Here is a 22,382-nt window from a genome sequence, read left to right as displayed (position 1 = left end):
AACATTAAATAAATCAAAACAATAGCGGATTCTTCAAAACGGTAACGAAACCGAAAATGAATATTAATTACAACGGTGTGAACGCGGTTAACACCTGCTTATTAGTTTGCATAGTCAATTAATAATTGGATTAATCGACTGTAAATCAACAATCCCATATATGCCCGATTTATATTTTTAAAACCAAATTATGGGTGGGTAATATAGACGATAAGAGTCATAAACACAAACGTTTGAAATTTTCTAAAGTGTCAAATGAATTTCGGTATATGGTTCTATTAAAAGATATGATGAAATAAGCTCCCAATCAGGACTGTTGTATTGCAACATGCGTAAATCACTTGCCACGGTTTGCACGCGTTGTGTACAGCTATTTAAGGTTACCAAATTCTACATTTAATAAATGAAGTTCTTTGTCCAGATAAAAAGCGCGCGAAAATTGGCGTGGGTGTATTTATTTGTAAATAAAAATTTCGTAGCGGGTACAACATTGAGATCATTTAATTTCCATTAAAAACTTTGTTGTGAATTTCAACTAAAATACCGGGGTATCTCGCGAATTATTTGGCATTGACATTTCCTCTAAATAAAATATAATGTAAACACACTGTATCGTTACCGTTACGCTGTATCAGTTCCTTCATTATTGAAACAATTATTGTAATGTATACTGACTGCACACAAGTGTCGTAACATACGAATGCAATACGTAAATTCGGACAGTACTTAAAGTCGGACACAAGTAAATAAAGATTTAATACTCTTGATTTCTTAAAACTCGGTATTTGTTGTTAAAAAGGGCAATTGCATTGATTAACACCATACGAGTCAATCGTATTGATCATCTAAACGCTTTATTTACGATTCCGACTTAACGTGCTGTCCGAATTTAAGTACACATACATGTAATATCTACATGTAGTATATTATTTTCTTTGGTACATTAACATTTAAGTACACGGTGCCTGTACTGTAACATTAATTTACAATATTGACTGTGTACATCAGACTACTTGCTGTATTATGTATATGTATGTATACATTATATGTATATCTAAATGAAGAAATTAAATAAAAATGAAAACCTGCCTCTTATCATTTTGTATGAAAAATTTATGGGCTACCAAATATTTATATTGGTAGCCCAGTGGGCTACCTGAAAAATAAGAAATTTGTTGGACACTGTACTACTACTACTTCTACTACTTCTCTACTACTACTACTACTACTACTATTACTACTACTACTACTACTACTACTACTACTACTACTATTTCTTTTGCTACCACCTTCACCACCTACTACTACTACTACTCTACTACTACTACTACTACTACTACTACTACTACTACTACTACTACTACTACTACTTCTACTACTTCTACTACTACTCTACTACTACTACTACTACTACTACTACTACTACTACTACTTCTACTACTACTACTATTTCTTCCACCACCACCACCACCAGCACCACCACCACAACCACCACCACCACCCACAGTGACAAAAAATATATTCACACAATGGCTGCTACTACAACTTATAGCCCACATAGGGGGGCATGCATGTTTTACAAACAGCCCTTGTTTAAAACGGCGATCGATTTCAATTTCAGATATAAGGTGTATTATTAGTTGCAATAATGCAACTCCCAGCTATTGACCCTCCGGTTCGCTGGGAGTTGCAACTGACAACCCTATTTTCCATAGAAACTCGCCGCCTAGAATCTGGGCGGCAGTTTAGCAGAAATATTATACATAACAGTGATTTTTTTCACTAATTGGGGAATGGTGGCGGGGCCCGTCCAAAGGGGAAAAAATGCGTCTTTTTTTAGGAAAATGGGCAAATTTATGATACTGCTGCCTGTGATCGAAATTATCCATGTATATTTTAAAACGGCGATCGATTTCAATTTCAGATATAAGGCGTATTATTAGTTGCAATAATGCAACTCCCAGCTATTGACCCTTCGGGTCGCTGGGAGTTGCAACTGACAACCCGATTTTCCATAGAAACTCGCCGCAGTTTTATCGGAAATATTATACATAACAGTGATTTTTTTCACTAATAGGGGAATGGTGGCGGGGCCCATCCAAAGGGGAAAATAATGTGTCGTTTTTTAGGAAAAGGGGAAAATTAAAAATTAACTCTTATATGTAATGATATTTATTATATGAATACACATAATTGTATGAATATAATGTTCACAGTCTCAGTTTTCTTGGCCAATTTGAATCTAATTGAGTTTTTAAAATCGATTAAATGGCAAATTTGAGCATTTTTTATCAATAAAATGGACCAAATTGGAATGTTTTTATCAACAAGTATTGACACAATATAGATACATGTACATCAGGCCTTTTACTGGCCATTTTGGGAGAAAAATGCAATTCATGTGAAAAGTCCACTGATTTGGGAAATTCTAATCTAATTAAGTATAACACTTTATAATAATTAAAAATCATATAATTTATAATTATAGTTATATACTTTGTAAGTTATTTTTGAAATAAATTTGAGATATATTTATCATGATTATGAAACAGTTCTTTCTAAAAAAAAAAAGATTTTTTTTTTTTGTTTAACCTTTGGAGGGGATTTTTTTTCCAAATGGGGGGAAAATATATACTCTTTTTATAGGGGAATGGGGCTGAATATCGGCCCCGAAATTGCCATAAAAAACACTGCACAGGGGTGGCGAATTCTCAAAAAACTATACTAGTCCACGGACAACCATTTAGGAAATTTAACTTGTTCGTTGCTGAACTACACTTGGCCGTTCATGTTAATATAAATTATAAACGCATTTATTGATTAATGTAAAACAATGTGGAATATACCAAAATGAGTATGATTTGCTAGTTTTGTTTATAGTTGTATTTCAATAGTACATTCATTATTGCAGTATATTACAAACAATATAAAGACTTTCATAAACTTTTAATCTTGCAAAGCTAGTGTTAAAACATGTGTTGAACATACTGTACGTTGTAATCTTAACAAATTAAACATGTCCAATATGTCGATCTCATCAGACTGAGGCTCTGCGCCGCTACTGGTAGCAATTTGATTATCATCAACTGGTAACCATTAAAAATCTGTGAGCCAAGTTTCTTGAAAAGTTCTGGTGCGTTTACTTAGATCATATTTTTTATCATAATCTTTCTTAGTTTTTTTGGGAGGTGGACTGCTCAAAGCTTCGGGTTTCTGCTCCGTTGTTGAAGATTTAAAAAACTGAATGTTCCATTTTTACCATTAAAGTCGTCTTAAATAACAAGGTAGACGGTGTTTTGATTATCTTACTTTGATACTTTTTTATTTCCGTCTGATTGTAAAAATAAAGAAACCAGTCTGTACACTGTCTAACAGTCGGGCTGAATGTTTCAGGGGTTTTTCTGCCTATTTTGGGAAAAGGAGTCTGACCAAATTGGGAATTTTTTATCGACAAAATTGGTCATTTTGGGAATTTTTGCTTCGATGAAAAGGCTCATTTGGGAAAAAATTGTGAATAAATCATGCTTAAATAATTCAGTGGTTTAACAAAAAAAATTGTTTTTACTTGGTTATTTTGTCTTCTTTATGTAAACAGATGCAATATTGGGCATGTTCAACGTTAATTCAAGTACTGCAGTATTGTTTTTCAGTTACAGTTACACTCTGTGATAAGAACTGAACAGTCAAAACCTTATAGCAAATATTTTTGACCAAAAAAAAACACTGGTTAGTCACACAAGTTACAAGATACTTCCTTCTTAAAAAAAAAAAAATTTTTTTTTTTTTTTTTTTGGCTACATGTATTGGGAATTTTTTTTATAATTTCGGTTTGGGATCGGGTCCGTTTGCTTTGGGAGTGCCTCCGTTGTCCGGAGGCGCAGACAGTGCTGAAAAACCCCTGTGTTTAAAATGCGGCATGCTCCTGGTTTCTTATAGAATAAGGGAGATCACTGCGCAGGAGAGTGCCCGTATTTTAGCTTGATTGCTCCGCAAATAGCACTGACAATGTAATCGCATGTCAACATTCAGTTTTGTAAAACTTAATTACGGCTTTAATACAATGTATTTTTTTGTATACCTGGACCAGACTTTTAAAAAACTTGTTGTCCACGGACAACTTAATTGAAAAAAATCAGTTGCCCAGACAAGCAAATGTACGACTCGGGCAACTCGGCATTTGATTTCGCCACCCCTGCTGCATAATGTGCAAATAAAAACAACTTACATGATATGTTATGCTCGCATAATATTGATATTAATCCAAAGTTGCAAACATGTCGATGCTTCTTTTAAATGTATATGTTTTTGCAATGGACAAAGCCGAGTATTCCGAGTAAGTCCGAATTCAGAGATACGATATAGACTATCTCCCGAATCCTCGGCGAGATAGATCTCGTGTCTAATCTACCAATCGTAATATACCGACTATCTCCGGAACATGTGTAAGATAGATCGTATAGGCAATTCAAAACTTTGGCTTTCGGTTTGATAACGGTTTTTATACGCCCGTCTATGACGGGACGTATTATGGTATACCCCGCGTCCGTCTGTCCGTCCGTCCGTCCGTCCGTCTGTTAATGTCGTACGCTACGTCAAATATCCTTTGACAGATTTTCTTCAAATTTTAACACAATCTTAATATTGATAAACCCTGATCCCCTTTCGTTTTTGACGGAATTCTGAATTGTCGTTCCAGAGTTATGGGACTTTGTTCGTCAAAATTTCGTGATTTCATTGAATGTCCTACTGTAGCTCAAATATCCTTCGATGGATTTTTTTCAAATTTCAACACAATCTTAATATTGATAAACCCTGATCCCCTTTCGTTTTTGACGGAATTCTGAATTGTCGTTCCAGAGTTATGGGACTTTGTTCGTCAAAATTTCGTGATTTCATTGAATGTCCTACTGTAGCTCAAATATCCTTCGATGGATTTTTTCAAATTTCAACACAATCTTAATATTGATAAACCCTGATCCCCTTTCGTTTTTGACGGAATTCTGAATTGTCGTTCCAGAGTTATGGGACTTTGTTCGTCAAAATTTCGTGATTTCATTGAATGTCCTACTGTAGCTCAAATATCCTTCGATGGATTTTTTTCAAATTTCAACACAATCTTAATATTGATAAACCCTGATCCCCTTTCGTTTTTGACGGAATTCTGAATTGTCGTTCCAGAGTTATGGGACTTTGTTCGTCAAAATTTCGTTATTTCATTGAATGTCCTACCGTAGCTCAAATATCCTTTGATGGATTTTTTTCAAATTTCAACACAATCTTAATATTGATAAACCCTGATCCCCTTTCGTTTTTGACGGAATTCTGAATTGTTGTTCCACAGTTATGGGACTTTGTTGAATGTCAAGGAGACGGCGCTCCATGCTCATGTACTTATAAAATAAACCATGTATTCAAATACAAATAAACTGAAGTAAAAAAATGATTCAAAGGGTTATTTATTACCTTACTACTTCATTGGCGAACGACGGGCGTATCATGCGCTCATGGCGCAGCTCTTTATTATATAAAGTTTTTGTTTTGAGTATTTCTCCACAATTCACCCGCAAATTGATATAGGTAATAATAGGTATTGTGTTTGTAACGATGTTTTAGGTTGATTGAACTCGATTTTATAAACATACGTGAGACATAAATTTTTGACATATAAAAATAGGTTAACAAGAAGAACTTTGAGCCGTACATATGTACAGTACTACTAATATAAAAGCTCAGAGCATTCAAAACAGGGGTTTTTCAGCACTGTCTTAGGCTCCGGAAAACGGAGGCACTCCCAAAGCAAACGGACCCAATCCCAAACTGAAATTTAAAAAAAAATCCCAAATTCCAAAAAAAAAAATTTTTTTAAGAATGAAGTGTCTTTTAACTTGTGTGACTAAACAGTGTGTTTGTTTCAGTAAAAAATATCTGCTATAAGTTTTTGACTGTACAGTTCTTATCTCAGAGTGTACCTGTAACTGAAAAAAAAATTGCAGTACTTGAATAAACCAGAGTTTTTTTCGGCGTAAGCTGAATAAGCCAGCTTTTCACCCTGACTTGACCTTTGTAAGTGTCCAATAATACTCAAATAAAATTTCCCGCGGCTAGGTACGAATGAATACACTTCATTTATTCCATTGGCTGATTTGAGTATAACACCAGAACATTGGAAACATATCCGCGTCTTTGTAACACTGTTTTACTGCATGAAACAATTTTATCTCTAATGAAAAGGCCCAATAGATAGAACAGTTTTACAATCAATTTTCGACATAAATACAGTTTGTGCGTTCACCTTTTATTTTCAGAGAATTACCAGCGCAAAAGCGTTTAACTAAAGGCTATGTTGTCATATTTAGTACTTACTTGCATTGCATTTCAACCCGCGAGGTTTCGGGTCAATACGCGGTCATTTTGTGAAAGTCAGAGTTTATATACAGTTCATCACCGGAGTTCGCAAAAGGGGTTGCGATCATTGTGTCTTACTGACAATAACGTAGTGACTGTAATGCATTGCATTCCAATCCGCAAGGTATCAAGGTCAGTTTGCGGTCAGTTGCAGAAATCTTTATATAAACGCCGTCTCGTAAACTTTGTGCACTTGAAGTCTGTTTTGATCAGAAAGATACTAAATAAAGATATTCGGCGATATTATTGTGGTATGTCAATCATCGATTTTTAATATGGTTTCAAAATTTGCATGATAAGGACCAATTTTGATAAAATTAATTAGAAATATTTATCCATTTAGACCAGTTTATTAAGCATGACCACAATAATTCGCTATACTATAATTATGCAATTAAATAAGATTCGAGTATTGCCGGCTGACCTATATGCACTCGTTTATTTTCATGTTTCTTGTGTTTTTCTATTCTGTAAATATAGATATCTGAGTAATAATCTCACATAAAGCAAAATAAGCCACGAAATCTGGCGCAACACCCCGTAATTGATTTGCTTATGATGAAGCTAACAACTGCGCAGAAAAAAGGCATCCGCTACTTTTTATCTCATAGAGATAACTTTTGATCGTTCATAAACAACGACCAAAATCAACGCCGTATATCTTTTTTAAAGATATTTCTTGTTTCAAATATAGGGGAATGGTGGCGGGCCTGTCCAAAGGGGAAAAAATGCGTCGTTTTTAGGAAAAGGGGAAAATTAAAAATTCACTTGTTTATATGTAATGATATTTATTATATTAATACACATGTTTGTATGAATATAATATTCACAGCTGAATGTCTTTGTCCTTTTTCTTAAAATTAAAATATATATCAATGATTTTTTCAACATTTAAGTTTCAGACAGTTCAGCCTTCATGTACAGTCTCAGTTTTCTTAGCCATTTTGAGTCTAATTGGCATCTTTCAAATCGATAAAATGGCAAATTTGAGCATTTTTTATCAATAAAATGGACCAAATTGGAATGATTTTATCAACAAATATTGACACAATATAGATACATCAGGTCTTTTCTTTGCCATTTTTGGGAGAAAAATGCAATTCATGTGAAAAGTCCACTGATTTGGGAAAAACTATTTAATACAACTCTTTATAATTATTCAAAATAATATAAATTATAGCTATATACTTTTTTAGTTGTTTATGAAATAAATTTGAGATATATTTATCATGATTATGAGACAGTTCTTTCTAAAAAAAAAAAAAATTGTTTTTTTTTTTAACTTCTGGAGGGGATTTTTTTTACAAAATGGGGGGAAAATATATACTCTTTTTTTGAGGGGAATGGGGCTGAATATTAGCCCCAAAATTGCCATTAAAAAAACACTGTAAACGTTGATCATGCCCAATATTGCATGGGTTTTATATAAAGAAGACAAAATAACAAATAAAAACAAATTTATTTGTTATACCACTGACGTTTTTAAGCACAAAAAAATTCACAATGTTTTCCCAAAATGAGCCGTTTCATCGAAGCAAAAATTCCCAAAATGGACAATTTTGTCGATAAAAAATTTCCAATTGGTCAGATTCCTTTTCCCAAAATAGGCAGAAAAACCCCTGCCCCTGGTTTACTTCATGTCTGTTTTGGAACTGACACCTGTGGCAGTGAGTCATTTTCAAGACTAAATTCACAGTTTGACTTAAAATGTATAAACCTTATTGTTTTCTTATTTCCTGATAAAATACCTTCAAATCAATACACTGCAAGCCAACGCCGATATATTGCGGACCGGTATATCGTACTGTCCAATATATCGCGCTTTGGCTATGGCTCCCAAAAATCAGACGAGCATGATCACTAAATGACATGTTTTAATCTGAGAATTCGCTAAGTTCCGCAAAAAACCAAGATCACTTATCGTGGACAATCTGTTATAGAAGCAAACTTGTTCTAATTTCCGATGACAGATCGCGCAGACAGGATTTTGCCGCCATTCGAAAATATGTCTGCGAGCGTTTTGACAATTCTGATTGTTTACATTTGTCTATTTTTTTCCAGTTTGTTGCGGAAAAAATCATCAAATATTAAGGTGTATGGCTGTACAATTTGTTCAATCATAAGTGGTAAGACTTTTTACTTGGCAATTAGCGAGCGGGGACAAACAAGTGCGCTGCTTTATCGCTCTTATTGACAATTATCGGCAACTCTTTCATGCTTCAGTGCACATTAACCTCAAGTCTTGCTGTAAACACAGATTAGCAGATTATGCTTCGTTATTACTCTTGTTGATTTAATAAAAGTTAAATTATTATGACGTTCAGTCTTCCCCAAAAATTTGAAATCCACTAAATAACGTGGCAACGAATTACGTAGTTGTTTTTTATTAAACCACGAAATTTCATACCGACGTATTTCTATACCTTTACAGTATATAATCAATTGAAACACTGTTATATATAATTGATTTTATTATCTTCATGTTTCCCAAGTGCATGGTTTATTGTTCTATTTTTCCCCTCCCTCAACTTCCTCAAGGCATAGACTGTATAATTTTAAGCTAAAAAACCCATCTCAGATAAGCTTCAGGGTCTCAGAGTCCTAGAACTCAGAACTAAGTTACTTGGAAAAAGTAGGAGTCCAAAAGGAACAAATATTATAGGGAGTCCCATTGAATATTGCATGTGTCTTCAGATATACAGCAAAAATCCATTTAAATAAAGAATGAATATAAAATAATACATTATATACTTGTTGGTTTAATTGTTAAAAACCTAAATAAAAAAATGTACATTAGGAACATCTCTCATTATATTCTCAGGGCCCTCAATTTGTCAAATCCACGGCCGAAATTCGGCCGCATCCCCCCCTGATAAGTATACTTTTTTCCCCTTTTTGGGGGAAAAATTCCCCCTAAAAAATTTTTTTTTTTAGATGTGTCTCATGATTATTATATCTCTATCCTATTTTAATTTAATCTTGTCAAACATACTAAATTATGAAAAAAGCAATGAATATAGTGCAAACATGTACAAATGTTATAATTAGAGAGTAAGTAAAAAATCCCCCCAAAAGGGAAACGCCGCGAAAATTCCCCCTGCTATGGGTAGCGATCCGCTTCCCCTAAAATGGATTTAGGGTCCTGAATTCTCCTTATTGTTACTTAAATCAAACACTACACAGATAAAAAAACTCATAAAAGAAGTGTGCATCCATGAAAGTTTAAGTTTTTTTACATACTTACCACACTTTAACACGTTTACATTTTTCGTAACAAAACATACAAACATAAAAACCTTGCAATCATATTTCCATTTTCACTTTTTATTCAGCTCCCAAGGGTGAGTAGGTTGAGGCCTCCATCCTCTGTGAATGCCACGCCCTGTCAGCAGAAGCCTGCCACACAAGCAGTCAAACGTAGCTGCAGTCCAGAGGAGGTATGTTATTGTAACTCATACCGCATGTAAGCATACCTCTGTGAAAACAGGGTTCAATGCATGTGTGAAGTGTCGTCCCAAATTAGCCTGTGAAGTCAACACAGGCTGATCAGGGTTGACATATTAGGTGTCATATACAGGTGCAGAGCTCCAGATAAGGATTTGTAAAATTAGTAACGGTACTGCCACTGACAGAAAGAAAAGGAGTAACGCTGAAAATCAATAAGTACCTGTACTACCATATCCAAAAATACAGGTAGTACTGTACTACCCGTGTTCTTGTATATTGAAATGTATATAACTGACTTTACAGAAACATTTGCAGCAATTATATTAAATATATTTAGCTTCAGTAACTTTATTAGGTTTTCCATTCTGCATTATTATACAAATAAAACTACACATTAAAACGCATGACTAAATACTATTTCTTCATTTTTCTTGACAAGAAAACACAAGCCAACTAGTAAGCTAAGTAAATGAACACTAATGTCACTGTCTCATTTCAAAAGAATGGTTGCTTTAGCAGTTAACTGTCAAAGTTGCAAAGTAGCCACAGATGCAATCAAATTGTTTAATATCGGGGCGACAATGTCTTTTTCTTGGTTGACATATTGAATATCAGGATAGTTAGAAGACCGTATGTAGCCATTATATGACATCAAAGTGCTTTTTTGAAAACGAAAGTTAGCCGGCCATCCCTTGCGTGCATACATATTGTTTTTGACAGGTTTACAAGTTATTGGAAATCACGCGACATAATAGACAATAATATCGGAACCCAGTCTACACTTTTCGGTAATTTAAATAAACAAATAGGGCCGTTAGGTTAGAGACCAACAAATCACGCCTCGCGGACGTATCGGTACGGCCAGATTGTTTTCGTAAATGCGTATAAGGGATATTAAAGTCGTAATTGTACGTCTAGTTTATAAAAATAAATGCAACAATATACCGGTATATCGGTATATATCGCAATACGCAATCCGCATATTGTATTGCGATATGATTTTCATCATACCGGTACGAAAATTTTACAAAAATTCATTCACATTTCGTCCAGAAAAGCCATCCTTTCGTCCAGAAAAGCCATCCGAAATAATGATAAAAAGGTAAACAAAACAAAGCAGTGTAAATTATTTTTTACGTAAAAAAAGCATTCTCAAAAGTGTATTATACAGAGTAGCGTTGTTACATGGGAGCATTCATTCGATGCTTTTGAACAGATTATCGTTGAATTAATTGCGCACAGCTGTAAATGTTTCGTTCGATTCTGATTTGAGCATTATTTGTAATCCGAATTTCGGAAACACGCTTCCAAATTTGAATGCTAACGCGACAATAAAAAATTATAGCGTCAAATAAAAAGTGCTTTATCCTTTGTCTCAATAAAAAGCGCGCGAAAATTATACAGACATGTAGAACGTCGCATGGAAAGTATGGGTGTATTTTGTGTTGTATAAAAACGGGAACATCACGTCAGCTGAATTACGCGTGTTTAGTGGAAAAAACGTCCCGGTTGGACGTTATTTCATCACATCTTTAAATAGTAACAATTGCAAAAATGTATTTGATACTTAAGAACATTTGCAAATGTTTGTGTTTCTTATTATTCTTGAGCACATTTATAGTAAATATTTACCAGAATTTGCTTTAAAATTGGAATTTATGGGATTATTGGGTAATTGGCAAGTTATAATTTTGGTACAAGTTAGCAATATATTGCGATATATTGCAATACGGGTTTTTGAACTTGCAATACGGTTTTTGGCGTATTGTTGCAGCACTAGTCAGTTTCATCCAAAGGAATTTTTGCTGAAAAATCCTGATTTCCAAACCTCACCCTGAAATTGTGTCTGTCCCAGACATAGTTGAAAGTCTGTCTCTTATTCAGTATTTTACTGTGTACATTTTTCATGTTAAATTGCCTGTTTTTAGCTCATCTATTTTTTTGGAATTTTTTGTATTGTCATCACCTTGGCGTCGGGGTCCGGTTAAGTTTTGCGTTTAGGTCCACTTTTCTCATAAAGTATCAATGCTATTGCATTCAAACTTGGTACACTTACTTATTATCATGAGGGGACTGGGCAGGCAAAGTAAGATAACTCTGGCTTGCATTTTGACATAATTATGTGCCCTATTTATACTTAGAAAATTGAAAATTTTGGTTAAGTTTTGTGTTTAAGACCATTTTATTCCTTAAGTATCAAAGCTATTGCTTTCATACTTGCAACACTTGCTAACTATCATAAGGGGACTGTTCAGGCAAAGTTATGTAGCTCTGACTGGCATTTTGACAGAATTATGTGCCCTTTTTATACTTAGAAATTGAAAATTTGGTTAAGTTTTGTGTTAGGTCCACTTTTTTTCTAAAGTATCAAAGCTATTGCTTTCATACTTGCAACACTTACTAACTATCATAAGGGGACTGTGCAGGCAAAGTAATGTAACTCTGACTGGCATTTTGACAGAATTATGGGCCCTTTATACTTGAAAATTTGGTTAAGTTTTGTGTTTTGGTCCACTTTACCCCTAAAGTATCATAGATACTGCTTTCAGACTACTTGGAACACTCGCACACTATCATAAGGGGACAGTAAAGGACAAATTGCATAACCCTGGTTGTCATTTTTACGGAATTATGGCCCTTTTTTGACTTAGTAACTTTGAATATATGGTTACATTTTGTGTTTAGATCCACTTTACTTCTAAAGTATCAAAGCTATTGCTTTCAAACTTCAAATACTTTCATGCTTGCATGAGGGTACTGTACCTGGCAAGTTGAATTTTACCTTGACCTTTGAATGACCTTGACCTTCAAGGTCAAATTATTAAATTTTGCTAAAATAGCCATAACTTCTTTATTAATGATTAGATTTGATTGATACTTTGAAAAAACAACTATTACCTGATATACCACAATAGACTCCACCCAGACCATCCCCCACGCCCCCTCCCCAAAATTCCCCCCCCCCCTATTTTTTCTTATAAATGACCACCACACCCTCACACTATACCCCCCCCCCCCCCCCCCCCCTCACCCCCAAAAAAGTTTATGTCCCCGGTAGGGTGGCGTATAGCAGTTGAACTGTCTGTCAGTATGTCAGTCCAGTGATTTTTTGCTTTTATTTGTTACAGCCTGCGCCATTTTAATTAGGAAAATTAGCGCGATAAACAGTGAAATTGGGAAAAATAGCGCGATAAACCATGAAAATTGGAAAAATTAAGCAAATATATAAATATGATTATAAGTAACAGAATTTATATTGTTTTTAAGTGCATGTTCCGGGGGGTTTCTAGTCATTTTGAGAAAAGGAGTCTGGTTAAATTGGGATTTTATTTAATCAATAAAAGTGTCAAATTTTGAAATTGTTTATCGACAAAAAGGACTAATTTAAAGTTATATATCTTGTAGGATGTTTAAAAAATAAAGTTGAGATCTAGAGTTAAGAAATCATAATTAAGTCATAAGAGACTTCTTTCATAAATTTTTGTGGTTTTTTTTTTAATTTGGCTTTTTTGGGGGAAATTTTGGTCAGATTTTTTAGAAAAGAGGTGGAATTTTGCGATTGGGAAGCAGCCAAAAATTGGCGGTAATTTTGAGCCAAAAAAATCACTGCAGTCAGTCTGTCCGTCTGTCCGAAAAAACTTTAACATTGGCCATAACTTTTTCACTATTGAAGATAGCACCTTGATATTTGGCATACATGTGTATCTCATGGAGCTGCACATTTTGAGTGGTGAAAGGTCAAGGTCATCCTTCAAGGTCAAATGTCAAATTTATGGCATCTGTCCGTCTGAAAACTTTAACATTGGCCATAACTATTTCAATATTGAAGATAGCAACTTGATATTTGGCATGCATGTGTATCTCATGAAGCTGAACATTTTGAGTGGTGAAAGGTGAATGTCAAGGTCATCCTTTAAGGTCAAATGTCAAATATATGGCGTCTGTCAGTCCGAAAACTTTAATATTGGCCATAACTTTTTTAATTTTGAAGAAAGCAACTTGATATTTGGCATGCATGTGTATCTCATGAAGCTGCACATTTTGAGTGGTGGATGTTCAAGGTCAAGGTCATCCTTCAAGGTAAAAAAAATTCAAAGAGGCGTTTTCATGAAACTGCACATTTTGAGTGGTGGAAGTTCAAGGTCAAGGTCATCCTTCAAGGTCAAGGTCTTCCTTCAAGGTCAAAGGTAAAAAAAAAATATTTAAATTAAAGCTGCGTGCTCATGAAGCTGCACATTTTGAGTGGTGGAAGTTCAAGTTCAAGGTCATCCTTCAAGGTCAAGGTCACCCTTCAAGGTCGAAGGTAAAAAAAATAATTTCAAAGCGGCGTTATCATGAAGCTGCACATTTTGAGAGGTGGAAGTTTTAGGTCATCCTTCAAGGTCCAGGTTTTTTTTGGCCCGATTTTAAAGCCGGAATTCGGCTATGTTCCCAATCCCAAAAAGTATACTTTTTTCCCCAAAAGTGGCAAAAAATCCCCCCCCCCCCCCCCCCAAAAAAAAAGAAGTCTAATGGTATTTTATCTCATTTCAATTCAATTACATCTAACAAAGTATTATATGATTTTGTTCTTTTAATTTGAATGAATCAGTGGACTTTTCATGTGGAAAAAAGGCTAATGAATTTATTTTCCCAATTTCATGAAAATGCAGATAAAATTCCCAATTCCAAAGCCATGGGCTATCTTCCCAAAAAGTTGGGAAAAAAACCTGAGGTCAAGGTCATCCTTAAAGGTCAAAGGTCAAAAAATAATAATTTCAAAGCGGCGTTCTCATAAAGCTGCACATTTTGACTAGTGGAAGTTCAAGGTCAAGGTCATCCTTCTAGGTCAAAGTTAAAAATAAAATAAAAATCACAGCGGCGCAATAGGGGGCATTGTGTTTCTGACAAACACATCTCTTGTTTTTGTTTTTGAAACATGGTTAAAAAACACAAATATTTATTTTTATTAATTTAGTTTTGAAATACCATCCAACCATCCCGCACAAGAATCCCCCCCCCCCCCCCCCCCCAAAAAAAATAATAATTTTTGTTTGCATTTTTTTAGCATTTTTGGAAGATAATGTAATAATTGACACCCCTCCCACACTATACATCCCTCTCCACTCCACCCCTTCCTTACTTGTAATTGAAATTGAGATAGGTCCCTACACCTTTAAAAAGAAAAATAGATGAGCGGTCTGCATCCGCAAGGCGGTTCTCTTTGTTATCTACTTGCATTAAGTATATTAATTTATAGATAGTCTTACCTTAAAAAAAAACGTGTGCAATTCAAAACACCATTTGGAGAAATCGCCATGAAGATAAAAGTTTATTACCTTATGAATTAAGGATATTCAATATATCTTTATTGCTTTTCAGTGTTAAATTCAATCATTTTATACATTAAAGGCCCCTTCTTCAAAGCGACAGAGGTTTTCTGGGGGTGAAAATAAACCACCGGCATCTGTTCCAAGGCCACAGAAGTTGAAACCATCCCTTAGTTCTAGCAGTTTAAACACTACCACTGGAAGTTTGAAGTTGGGTACAAGCAGAAGTGGCTCAAATATCCGAAGTGGTGCTATTACCAAGACTTCTTCTATCAAGCCTCCTGCTGTCAAACCGCAAAAACCTGGTACATTATTTTGCACATTTTCTTTTTTATAAACTGTAACAAGATATGTGATTTTTGGACAGGGCTATAGATGCCTTGTTTACTTTTTCCAGCATCAGAATCAAAAGTTAATTAAAAAAGGATCTTTTCTTCCTAAAAAGTTTTTTAAATCTTTAACTGATGTCCTCTCTGCTCATTCACATTGATTTGCTAACATTACACTATGCAGATAGGGTACCAGACCTTTTCCGACCTCTGCCACGGGTCTGAATATCGGCCCCATTCCCAATGCAAATCTGGTTGTTTTTTTTCCCAATTGAACAAAAAAAAATAAAATAAAATAACCTTTAAATATAACTTAACCTGATACATCAGCACAATTTAAGGAAATTGAGGGTCAGCTGAGCAAAATTAAAAGGTATCCAATACTGTTTTATTCTAAATTCCAATATAAAGTAGCACATTTAATGTTTAGCACATGTATGACAAATGTATATACTGTGCATATGAATTTAAACAAAAAAGTTAGAAATATTAAGGGCTTAAAAAAGGATAAATTAATATTTAAACTAGAAATGGCGCTGCAGAGGCCGACGCGTATCCCCACGCCGCATGTTTGACCAAGGGGCGCCCCAGGGTTCGTAATGGGGCCATGCATAGTTGAGATTGACCGTATTGTCATAAGAGAAGTTCAGTATCAATTACAAGTGAATCGGTGTAGAAATGAAGAAGTTATAGTAAAAGGCAATTTTGGGTGGGTGTGGCCTATGTGGGCGGGGCGCCCCAGGGTTGGTAATGGGGCCATGCATAGTTGAAATTGACCGTATACTCATAAATGATGTTCAGTATCAATTAGAAGTGAATCGGTGTAGAAATTAAGAAATTATAGTACAAGGCAATTTTGGGTGGGTGTGGCCTATGTGGGCGGGGCGCCCCAGGGTTGGTAATGGGGCCATGCATAGTTGAGATTGACCGTATTGTCATAAGAAAAGTTCAGTATCAATTTGAAGTGATTCGGTGTAGAAATGAAGAAATTATAGTACAAGGCAATTTTGGGTGGATGTAGTCTATGTTGGCGGGGCGCCCCAGGGTTGGTATTGGGGCCATGCATAGTTAAGATCAAACTAGTGCTGCAACAATATACCGGTATATATCGCAATACGCAATCCGCATATTGTATTGCGATACGATTTTCATCATACCGGTACGAACATTTAACAAAATTTCAACTACATTTCGTCCAGAAAAGCCATCTTAAATAATGATATCAAGGTATACAAAACAAAGCGGTATTTAGTAAAAATAAATTACGTAAAAATAGCATTCTAAAAAGTCTATTATATGGAGTGGCGTTGTTACATGGGAGCATTCGTGTGATGCTTTTGAACGAATTATTGTTGAATTATTAACGCACAAGTGTTAATGTTTCGTTTGATTCTGAAATGAGCATAATTAAATTTGTAATCAGAATTTCGGAAACAGGCTTCCGAATTGTAATGCTAACGCGACAATAAAAAAGTGTTTTATCCTTTGTCTCAATAAAAAGCGCTGGAAAATTATGCAGACATGCAGAACATCGCATGGAAAGTGTGGGTGTATTTTGTGCTGTATATAAACGGGAACATCATGTCAGGCGATTTATGCGTGTTCAGTGGAAAAAAAAAGGCCTGATTGGATGTTATTTCATCACATCTTTAAATACCCGAGGGTAACAAATGCCAAAATGTATTTGATACTTAAGAATAATTGGCAAATGTTTGTGTTTCGTATTATTCTCGGGCACGTTTATAATAAATATTGACCAGAATTTGCTTTAAAACTGGAATATAGGGGATTATCGGGTAATTGGCGAGTTATAATTTTGGTACAAGTTTGCAATATATTGCGATATATTGCAATACGGGTTTTTGAACTGACAATATATTGCAATACGCTTTTTGGCGTATTGTTGCAGCTCTAGATCAAACGTATTGTCATAAGAGATGTTCAGTATCAGTTTGAAGTAACTCGGTGTAGAAATGAAGAAGTTCATGCAAAATAACATAAAAAATGAGTGAAAATCTCTGACCCGGCCCCATCCCAACCACCATAATTTTTGACCCAGGGGTCAGATCAAAATTACAAATAGTGCACTCATAGCTACCATGTGTGTACGTTTCAAGGTTCTAGTGCTTTTAGTGTAGGAGGAGATAGTGGCCAGGACAGACGGACAGACAGCGGAGATAACCACAATATCCCCAAGCTTTTCATAAAGCGTGGGAATAAAAAGTAATAAAAGATGACAACATTTTCTTCTCTTTCAAAGTTGCTTACATGTTTGTTTCAATAAGATACATCAATTTGGATAAGGGAAATGCTCACACAATGCTCTCCCTTTCTCAAGTTGTTTTCTCATTAAGGGCACAGTCTTCATGCTAAATATTTTAGCCAAATAGCCCTTCGGCTAATCAGATGAAATTTTGAATAGCCCGAAGACATGTTCAATAGCCCGAAGAGGTCAATATAATTTAAATTTTATGACTTTTTTGGCCAGGAACACCAAAATAGTTATTATCAATCAGAAAATCTACTTCCATTAGTAAAAACAGATGCATGTGATTACAGTAATAAAGGGTATTCTGTTTCCTTTTGAAATGCATATTATACAAAATGCACCAGATAATTATGCTGTTTATTGTAACTTTATTATTGTCCCCTACCGGTTTCACCGGAGGGGACTTACGGTTTGCGCTCTGTGTGTCCGTGAGTCTGTCTGTCAGTCTGTCACATTTTTCTGGATCCTGCGATAACTTTAAAAGTTCTAAATATTTTTTCATGAAACTTGAAACATGGATAGATGGCAAGGTGGACATTATGCACATCATTTCATTTTGTTCCTACATTAAAAATTCTGGTTGCTATGGCAACAAATAAACTAGAAATACTGCTGAAAATGGTGGTTTTCTGGATCCTGTGATAACATTAAAATTTTTAAATATTTTTTCATGAAACTTGCAACATAGATAGATGGCAATATGGACATTGTGCATGTCATTTTATTTTGTTCCTACGTCAAAAATTGTGGTTGCTATGGCAACCAAAAAACAAAAAAAAAATCTGAAAATGGTGGAATTTCTGACAATGGTGGAGCCGGTAGGGGACCATATTGCTTGACAATAGCCTTGTTAAACATGTTCTCATTAAATGATTCCATTAATCAGTTTGACCGGTGTTTGGTTTTATTTTAAAGCAAATTGAATTATTATCATGTTTAAAAAATATCCGAAGAACTTCAAAAATACATCAGCCTATTAAAATAACAGATTATTATCGTATAATTACTAGGACAATCGCCGGTGATTTTCTGAATTGTCGGCATGTGGCTTCAGAACAAAAGGCCAATGGGTGTGTTAATTGCCCAATCTACCAAGTGACAATGTCTGCTTCTTTAATTTACTCCCGATGTTTTGATAAGCTTGTGTCAACCGTGAAAAGTATTGTATATTCGTAAACAGATTATAGTAGCAAAGTAGGTCAAGTAGCAGAACGAGATTACAGAATAAACGAAAGTACTACAGGGGTCTAGCTAGGCTCAAAATTTAAGGAGAAGTCACTTCTCCCTAAAGCCAAAATAGGGAGAATTGGTAACATATTTGGGAGAAATGGTACATTTTGGTCATAGATCTTAGTTTTACGTATACTTTGCAGCAACTTAGTGGCTTCTGTTCAGCTTTCAATCAACTCTTCTATTGTTTTATACAATAAGACATTTTAAGTGTATAAAACCAACATTTTCCTTATTTCTCAATGATTGTTGATTATGATTGTACTTTTAATTACTTTTTTTTCCTTAACAGGTGTATCAAATAAACTTAAATTGTAACAAGCCAGTACTGTTCAGAATCTTTTTACTTCCTTGTTAATTTTAAGCAATTCAACATTAAATCAAATTCATATTTTGTTACAAATATTTGTTTTAAATAAAAAATTCATTTAAAATCTCATTTTACAGCAGAGATTCCAAATCTGACCTGTATATGAGCCCCATATTTATTGCCAGTGCTATCTTCCCATTTGATCATTCCTTAGTATTGTTTTAACGGGCTATTTAACATAGCTTAATCATAGTTATTGGTAGCCAGCAGAACGCAATTAATCAAGGCATCATTTATTAACAATTTCAAGAAGTGTAATAGCTCCTGACTGTTCTTTTGAATGTTCAACTTTGCATGACCTGTACATGGGGCACTAATGGCTGAGAATCCTCCTGTGTCCAATTCTCTACATCAAATTGATTTTAATTTTAATTGGCCAATGTTTGGCACAAAGTAAATCATTTAAAGTAGGAGAAGTCACTTCGCCTTCATGAAATTAATGTGCGAAGTGAAGATTAATTTGGCGAAGAAATCGCCCATTTCGCCCACTCGCGAGACCCCTGTACTACCATGATTAATAATTAGTTGTAAAAATGTCTTCTTATACGCAAGAATAATTGATTAAAACACATGGAAATCTAACTGTAAGAAGGATCAATTTGTTTTTAACCCAGTGCGTACAATTTCCCTTACAGACTCTTATTTTTATTGAAAAATTACTTCGTTCATTTTTCATGAATTATAAATACATTTTCGGAAAACGCTTCTAAAATTAAATACGCTTCTAGATTGGTCATTATTTTAAAACATTACGAAGTGCCCGATGCGCGAACATCCCGGAACGTGATCTACGCGTGTTCAGTTTAAATAACCCCATCTCGATTGGGCGTCAATTGCATCATTACTTTAAATAGCAACATACCTGGATGTTTACATGACAGTTTAGAAAAATGGCGGCCGCTTGTGTTCATGCAATTCTTTAATAACGTCATTTTAGGCATTTTAATAGTGAATCTAATCGTGCCTCTTAAAAACGCGTATAAATCATGTTATTTACATGACGCTCAAATATTTAATCGAATGGTCGGGCTATTTTATAAGCATTTAAGATTGACCGACCGGCCCAAGAATCGACTCGGGTTTATAGGCTAATTCGAAGACTGAGGGCATGTAAAAATTATTTTGAAAAGAAAGAGATAAAGCTTTTAGCAAGCATTTCTTCTTTTTTTTTCAGGACATTTTCTAAACAAAGAAATATTTTATAGACATTTGTTTTGTTGTTATTGTAAACGCATCTCCACTAAAATGTCATCAGAATCCATAGCAAACTTGAGCATGCCCTCACTTCCATTTTGAAATGCAAACTACTTCATTTTGTGACAGGACTCACAAGGATCATCCAAAGACACTGGTCTACTAACACTGACACACTGCGCTAGTTTGTCTTCACTGTTGTCATAACCCTGATTTAAAAGTTCAGTTGCCGGCTTATCCCATTCAGTCATGTCAGAGTCGCAGGTTGAAAACTCATAGTCAATGTTAACTAACTCCCCTACATTTTGTACATCACAATCGAACAGTTCCCTAGCCAATAAACACAGTTTGCAAAATTTTCGACCATCTTCACTAATTTCACGCATCATTAATCCGCTATTCCAAGTTTTTGACACTAGGTCTAAGGTGCAATTAATTGGTCTTTTTATCACAAGCAATACACATGTCAATTTTGTTGTTTGGACAGAAGACTTGCAGCTGGCTGCATATGAGAGAATATTGCTGAACATGGACTTTTAAAGAGTAGAAATGGGAGGTTTTACTGTATATAATCTAGATATTAGAGAAGCAGGACTATCACGCCGGGTATGCGGATACTTTGATAACAGATGGCACTTCGATACCAGATTACAACAAAAGCCACGCGCAAGAGTTGAGTTCTTAAGCTTTTTTGCATTTATGTTTTGTACATTTGGTTTTCAGACACGTAAAATTGTTTGGTCCGATTAATGGTATAGTACTTTGTATTGCTGAGCAAGAAAGTCGTGAAAAAAACAGTGGATTATAAAAAAAAAGAGATAAAATTTCACTGATTATCGTCATGAATTCGATGATCAGTACGTATTTCAACACAATAAACATACTTGGAAATAAATCAAGAACTTGCCAACTAATCGAAATAAAAGATCAATATGTCCATTAATGTTACAACATGTTAAATTTTAGTTGAATAACGTATTTGAGGAAATTCAAATGTTTAAAGTGTCGGATGCCAAATTTTCATGGACACTTCATTTACCGATCATCTCAAAGACAATGGCACTTCGATTCCAGATAAACTCAACACTTTACCAGATAAAACACACTTTATTTAGTGAATCAGAAATGCAGAATTCGCTGTGGAATACTGCTATAGTAAGCAGGCATTTAAATAAAAATGTATGTACTGACGTGAATTAAAAACAAATCACCAAAACATGTTCTTATCCCTTTGGAAAATGATAATTAAAGGGAAAGGGAAGTGTAAAGCTCAATATAAAGGGAGTTTTCAAATCTCTTTTAAATTGTGTAGTAACGCATTAGTATCGTCTTCATGATGTGATTCTAATGAGCACCAATGACAAAGGATTTTATGAGGTGTATTACCCACTTTAAGACCCCTTCAATGCTTACCTAATCTAGAGTTCTGCTATAAGTTCAATTGAAAACAGTCGTGATGATCCATATGATCCTTCATATTTTCAATTCTCTTAATCTCAATTTACCACTTAAAAACAAGTTTATTATTTAGACAATTACATGGTTATAGATAACTTTTGGGTATATTGGGTAATTCACCCCCTGTTTTTGACAACAATATGGTTTTTTGCAAATTCAATAGAGTTTTAGCTAACATTTTCACCCCCTACTTTTGAGCTTAATTGGGGGTTTTATCCCCGGTTTTTTAACTCCAGTGGGTAATTTAGGGAATAACATATATATAATATAATAAAAATCTACAAAGTTAACTATATTTTTTATACAAATGGAATTCAAAAAGGTACCTGTACATAACACAATCAATTACTGAATTTCTGATCAAAGTTCAT

At 34.7% G+C, this 22,382-nt stretch overlaps 1 protein-coding gene across 1 annotated transcript in view; it reads left to right on the top strand.

The window, feature by feature from the left end:
* The window catches only part of LOC127856564 (carboxy-terminal kinesin 2-like), an 89,742-nt gene that overhangs the window by 20,184 nt on the left and 47,176 nt on the right, over positions 1-22,382 (top strand). Inside the window, exons 2-3 of the mRNA XM_052392863.1 lie at positions 9,738-9,842; positions 15,244-15,466. Of these exons, the coding sequence (XP_052248823.1) occupies positions 9,738-9,842; positions 15,244-15,466 (328 nt within the window). The remainder of the gene's footprint in view (positions 1-9,737; positions 9,843-15,243; positions 15,467-22,382) is intronic.

The sequence above is a fragment of the Dreissena polymorpha genome, chromosome 1, assembly GCF_020536995.1.
Source record: "Dreissena polymorpha isolate Duluth1 chromosome 1, UMN_Dpol_1.0, whole genome shotgun sequence".
Lineage (NCBI taxonomy): Eukaryota > Metazoa > Mollusca > Bivalvia > Myida > Dreissenidae > Dreissena > Dreissena polymorpha.
The sequence above is the reverse complement of the archived record's forward strand: the minus strand, read 5'-3'. Positions and strand labels throughout refer to the sequence as shown.